This window comes from Stylophora pistillata, chromosome 10 (assembly GCF_964205215.1).
Source record: "Stylophora pistillata chromosome 10, jaStyPist1.2, whole genome shotgun sequence".
NCBI classification, from domain to species: Eukaryota; Metazoa; Cnidaria; class Anthozoa; order Scleractinia; family Pocilloporidae; genus Stylophora; species Stylophora pistillata.
In genome coordinates this window covers 18,226,501-18,232,804 of record NC_142528.1, presented here as the reverse complement: position 1 = coordinate 18,232,804, position 6,304 = coordinate 18,226,501, and the positions used below count along the sequence as shown (strand labels likewise).

Here is a 6,304-nt window from a genome sequence, read left to right as displayed (position 1 = left end):
TTCCTTAGATTATATGGAGGATCATATTTAGTGAAAAGAGAACCAAGATAGTCGGGCGCAAGACCATGTATAGATTTATAGACCATGGCGGCCACTTGTATTTGTCGCTGAGTATCTAACCGTCTCCAGTTAAGTTGCCCAAAAAGAGGATCAGCGCTTGTGTCATAACTGGAGAAGGTCAGAATACGGGCAGCCCGGTTTTGCAACTTTTGGAGCTTATTCGAAAGACCCTTGTTACAATGTCCCCAGACCTCGCTGCAGTAATTAAAGTACGGTTGAACTAAGACATTGAAAACGGACTCAAGCGTGGTTCGATTAACGAAAGGCCTACAACGTTTAATTACTCCAATGCCCGATGCGATTTTCTTGGCTATTTTTTCAATGTGCATATTCCATGAAAGGTTTTCGTCTATATGCACACCCAGAGATTTAACTGAGCTAACTTGTTTAATTATGTCACAACCTATGATTAGTTTAGGGGAAGTATCGTAGGTACCTATCCTTTGCCGCGATCCAATTAACATGAATTCAGTTTTAGATGAATTTAGAGTCAATTTGTTTGCAGTGAGCCATGTGTTAACATTGGATAGGTCGTGATTCATAACATCATTGATCATTTCTATGTTGTTACTGTCAGGTGAGTATCGTCGGCATACATACGTGCAACTGAATTAGACAGGCAATTAGGAAGATCATTTATGTTTAGAATAAAAAGCAAAGGTCCTAGAATTGTTCCTTGCGGAATTCCACAAGTGAGAACTTGACTAATTGAGAGCGAACCATTTACGAAACATTGTTGATTGCGATTATCTAGGTATGAGCTAAACCATTCATAAGCGATACCGCGGATACCATATTCGAATAATTTAGACATGAGAATTGTATGGTCAACGGTATCAAAAGCCTTTTTTAGGTCGAGAAAAACAACTGCATTTATACTGCCTTTATCAATGTTGAAGGCCCAATTGTTTGTGGCCTCCAACAAGGCAGTAACAGTTGAATGGAGCGAACGAAAACCAGATTGCTGGCTGGAAATCAAATTGTCTTCAGTGAGATAACCGTAAACCTGGTCGTAAATGATACGCTCAAACACGTTAGCTACTATAGGGACGATAGAAATTGGGCGATAATTGTTTAAGTCGGAGTGATCTCACTCTTTGAAAAGTGGAATAACCTTTGCGCATTTCCATTCCTGAGGGAAAACACCTGACCTGATGGACTGTTTAAAGATAGAACACAATGGATCAGCTATCAGATCGGCGCACTCCCTAAGAAGTCGCGAAGATATCATATCTAAGCCTGTGGCTTTCGATTTACAAAGCTTAGACAAAAGTGAGAACACTTTAGAAGGATTAATACATTTTAACTCAAAACATTTGTCAGTTCCCTCAAGGTAATGTAGGTGTGATGGACCATTATTAGAATAAATCTGGCTAGCAAGCTTGGGTCCAATAGAAGAAAAGTGATTGTTGTTGAGGCGGGAGGAGGTTTCCACTCCTCCCGCCTCTCCCCTCTCCCCACCTCACTCCTTCCGCCTCTCCCCCCTCCCCACCTCACGCCATTGCTGACATTTTAAAAAATTAGAAAAAAGGCTGAGACATGTCGCAAAATCACTGTGTTATCTTCATGCACTCTCTAAAAAATTGCCATAGACTCAGAGCACTGACGAAGTACGCCCATTGGCCAGCTTTAATCGAAACGAAACCGAAAGGTTTATTCTCGATTGTCTCAACGCTCTCCTCAGCCTATAAGCATGACTGTGTCCAGTGCCTTAATTACATGGGATACTACCACTGCCGTATTCCTTCTCAGTTACCCTGAAGGATCAGGTCAACAAGAAATTACAGCTCTTTATTTTCACAACACATGTCCGTCAGTGCATGTCACCTCTTGCTTGTTCATTTAAAAGAGGAAATTCAAGACATGTCTACCCTTCAGCGAGGTCTTAATCCACATATTATGAGTTATTAAAGTCAAAGTATATAAAGTAAATGAAGTGGTTATTAAGCTTGTGGTTATTGTTTGAACTCCCAAAGTGCCCGGCCCTTGTCTTCCAGAGGGATATAAATGAGCGCCGGCAAACTTTCAAGAAGACTTGACAAGGAGCCGGGATGGAGTGGCCTCCCTGTCCTGGAGGAGTAACCATACTCCATGTAACCTCATGTGACAGACATTAGGATAAGCCATAAGCCGGGCTCGCAAGACTAAACAACATGTTCTCTTTCACACAGTATGCGTCTTAATCCGAAACACAATTGAAGATTGGGGTAGCCTTGTGTATTGATCTAGGGAAGATTCAACATGAACCGAAACACAATTGAAGGTTGGGGTAGCCTTGTGTACTGATCTAGGGAAGATTTAACATGAACTTCAACGTCAAGTGTTAACCTTTTGGACGACACAATACGCTAAATCATTAGCATATACACGAGGCAGAGGTGTGGAAACTGAGATGAAAGAAATAAGAGTGACACAGAATCGTGTTCAGTTGAAGCTGTCGATTATAATGATGATCTACGCTCAAACTCGGATACACATGGCTAGGATGGCAATGATGATGATGATGGCTTTAAACTTGACTTTATGAGACCAAACCATTTTGAAGGAAGTCGTGCCCACAGTGGTCACTCAGCCTTTTGCACTGAAGCTTTCAACTCATTAAGTCTCACCCTCCCTCACTCCTCTGTCTGCCAGAGGAACTGAGTACATAGTCACGATCAGTCTTCGTTATCTTGGTAAATATTTCAGTTCTTGAAGGCGGTTGAATAGTTAATTGAAGTTGACATCGCAGCCGTTCTGTAAATGATTTAATCGATTCTCGCTTACTCTGGTATCCATGGTACATGAGGCTATTAGTTTTAAACCATTCACTAATATTCCACCAGGCGGATCATACACGAGGAGAGAATGATCCCAGTTAACTGAAATGAGAAAGACAACAAAAACAGGTTAGCCAGTGAGAGGCGCGATGATGCCTAATTCTAGTGCATTGCACTTGGTTTGCACTGATTTTCTAGTTCCAAAACCCGAACCACGAATTCATGCTCCTTCCCTCCACCATGTGAGTGTGGAGGAATCCCAGGGGTAAACTTTAGTGCACCTGATAAGGAATAATAAAATACACCGTAAACTCGGAGAATTCATGCAACTGTTTTAGGCTGTTTCAGTCAAGATGTATCGTTATTTCTTGTCAGTTATACCTGAATAATTAAAAATCTCTACTCGTGAAAGCTTTTCTAATTACCTGGATAGCGCTTAAAACCAATGCTATGAATCCCAGAACAAAAACATGGTCCCGGAAGAACACGCTTAACTTTGAAATGCAGCCCTGTGGGAGAAATAAACAATAAACCTTGTTAGTTTTAAGAGGAGATATTCCCAAAGCAGACGTAATTCAGCTTTTGTAAGTGTAGGGAACAAAATTTCCTTAGCACTAAAACAAAGATACCCAAAAACAAGTTAGGAAATTAAATTAGAGTAAAAAGGAACATATCCTATAATAACAGTAAGATTCCACTTAATTTTATCAGCTAGCAACCATCTCATTACCTCAGCCTAAGTTTTCGGTTTTGGTGAGAACTGTTTGGAAATAAGCCTTCCCAGTTACTGACCTCTTTATAGCCTGTCTCTACACTTGTGTTTTACTTGTTTATCTTATTACATTCATTATATAACAATACCAGTGATAATATATTACCTCATGGTAAATATTGGAGGGGTGGTCCCTCTTTCCACAGGCAGGTGTAATTGTCTTGCAACACGAATTCGGCACTGACAAATTCTGGTTCTCAGGCATCTGTTTCCAAGTAGAGTTGTTCCACGATGAATAGCTACTACTGCCACAACACATGTGCTGAAGAAAGAATAGTCACAAATTACTGGCTAACGGCAGACACAAAAAAATCAGTAACACATGGGCATCGTCGGTATTAACCCGTTATAGCAAAAGTGAAAATAGTTATAGAAAATGAAAAGTGCTAATTTTGATGCTTAGTAGTCTAAAAAGGACAATATTCCCTTTAGTTTTTCTGAAATGAAAGTTCGCCACCCCCCACTCCGCCCCTACTACCGTTTTTTTTTTTTGCATTGCGATAAGCTTGTGACTTTTTTGATCCCCAGCAGTACACCTGACTCGTGTCCGTCACATAGAGTCACACTGAACACTTTCTCACACGGTGTCCAATGTACTTCGGGATTGCATGCATACTTAGTTTCATAATCGGTCTAGAAAACTTGTGTCATCTTCCCAACCAATCAGAAACAAAACTGAAACCTATCAGGATCTGTCCACCCTCGTTTTCGCGCGCTTGAGGCTACACGTAGGCTTCTTGACGACACTTATCTTTATCAAGCGCCGTACAACTAATGTGTACTATAATTCAGCAGTAAGGCGCCCGACCTGTATAAAGATGCTAGATCAAAATCCTTATCCAGTATGTTTTTCATTCCCCGGGGCGGTAAATGGATTTAACTATCTATTTTTCCTAGATCTGCATGTGCTGAGAACTAAGAGTTGATCTTCTTTACCCTTTGCTGAAGATCGTCAAAAGAATCCTTAACATCATCTGAGCTACCATACTCATTCATTCTATCAAGTGCGGATTTATCTAAATTCTCTTCAATCTGGAAAAACAAAACACGAACACAAATACAAACAAATTATCAGAAAATGGATTCAAATTTTTTCTACTTAATTCCTTTTTATCAGCAGTAGCCGACTAGGGGTGGTTTTCCAATAATGCGTAAGTAACGATATTTTTCGCTGAATGTGCATGGAACTGCCGTGTGACTTGTAGCATGCCTGCTAACATTATCAGATAATGCAGCCTGGGGATTTGTGGGCTGTAAAATTTATTTAAAAATTTGCTTACTTCTAACAGAATAAGAGGACACCCGTAGATCACAGAGAAAGAGAGAGATAGACATAAACTGGAACTGGAGATCAAGATACTGAACAAAGCGCGGGATTAACATAAAAATACTTACGTAAGATCGGTGTACGAATGCTGTAACTCCAATTGAGCATTCGATTATAAAGATTAACGTCAACAAGATCAGAAACTGCAAAAGAGATTAAAACTTAACAACCGAGAATAACAATATAATCAGTATCGAGTAATATTCAACTGAAATTATAAGGAAAGTCAAACGGATAACGCCTGGCTATTCAACTGTCAAATCACGGCCCTGTACGACGTACTGTACCTGAACTGCAGGTCTTTGAATTTGTTTCAGCTTGTGGGCAGCATTACTTCACCCGTGAGGAAGTCTGAAGGGAGCCAGCGAGAAGTCTGCAGGTGGTCTGGCGCTACTAGTGCCAGATCAACCGCTGACCTCCCACCAACTCTCTGCTCAAGGCAAAAAACTTTCTCGGCCCTGTACGACGTACTGTACCTGAACTGCAGGTCTTTGAATTTGTTTCAGCTTGTGGGCAGCATTACTTCACCCGTGAGGAAGTCTGAAGGGAGCCAGCGAGAAGTCTGCAGGAGGTCTGGCGCTATTAGTGCCAGATCAACCGCTGACCTCCCACCAACTCTCTGCTCAAGGCAAAAAACTTTCTCGCGGGCGAGGTCACGCTCGTGCAGCGAAAAAACTGTTCGACTAGTAAGTAAGTTTATTTCCTTTAAAAACAGGGTGGCCAATTCAGCTGAAAAACTTGTGGTTTTAAAAAAACTAAAAACCAAAAAAACTACAATATTTATAATCGAATTCTAATAAACACTTGTAGGCTAAGACCTTGTGATATTATAAAAAAAAATCTAATAAATACATATGTAGAAATGGATCTATATTACAAGTTAGAAAAATATTAAACATTATCATACTCTTAAAATCTATGCAAAATCGTGTTTTATCACTGGTCGCTTAAAAGCCTTCAAAGACGCTGCGCATGCCTGTTTGCCCGTTTGGGTCTATTAACAAGCGATTCAGTTATCACGCGTGCGGCATCAAATTCTCTTTACGAATCGAACAAACTTAAGTGAAAACAGTCATCAGATTTGAGCCCTAGTCAGATCACTGTGTTGTGTTTTCGTTTTGTAGGAAGATGCTTTATTCTCACAAGACCTTCGTCAACCTGATGCGAGTTTTTAAGACAACCACACAAACAGCTAGCTTTACCTGTAACCAATTAGCATCGCCACTAGGAAGCGCATGGATACTTCTTATCCCTTCATGCCACAGAAGATGGTAAGGAGAGCTCAAGAAACTGAGCAAGTCGGTCCGTGGTATGCAAACTGAACACGTTGTACGGTTAAATGAAGATTTGTTCAAGCATTTATTTGTGAACAGATTTAGAAATGCT

At 40.5% G+C, this 6,304-nt stretch overlaps 1 protein-coding gene across 1 annotated transcript in view; it reads right to left on the bottom strand.

Annotated features, from left to right (window-relative positions):
* Nucleotides 1-1,598: 1,598 nt before the first annotated feature.
* Nucleotides 1,599-6,304, bottom strand: part of LOC111321920 (CD151 antigen) — a 10,322-nt gene continuing 5,616 nt past the window's right edge. Inside the window, exons 3-7 of the mRNA XM_022924928.2 lie at nucleotides 4,987-5,061; nucleotides 4,528-4,623; nucleotides 3,698-3,853; nucleotides 3,245-3,328; nucleotides 1,599-2,921 (exon numbers count right to left, since the gene is read on the bottom strand). Coding sequence (XP_022780663.1) covers nucleotides 2,871-2,921; nucleotides 3,245-3,328; nucleotides 3,698-3,853; nucleotides 4,528-4,623; nucleotides 4,987-5,061 — 462 coding nt within the window. The 3' untranslated portion in view covers nucleotides 1,599-2,870. The remainder of the gene's footprint in view (nucleotides 2,922-3,244; nucleotides 3,329-3,697; nucleotides 3,854-4,527; nucleotides 4,624-4,986; nucleotides 5,062-6,304) is intronic.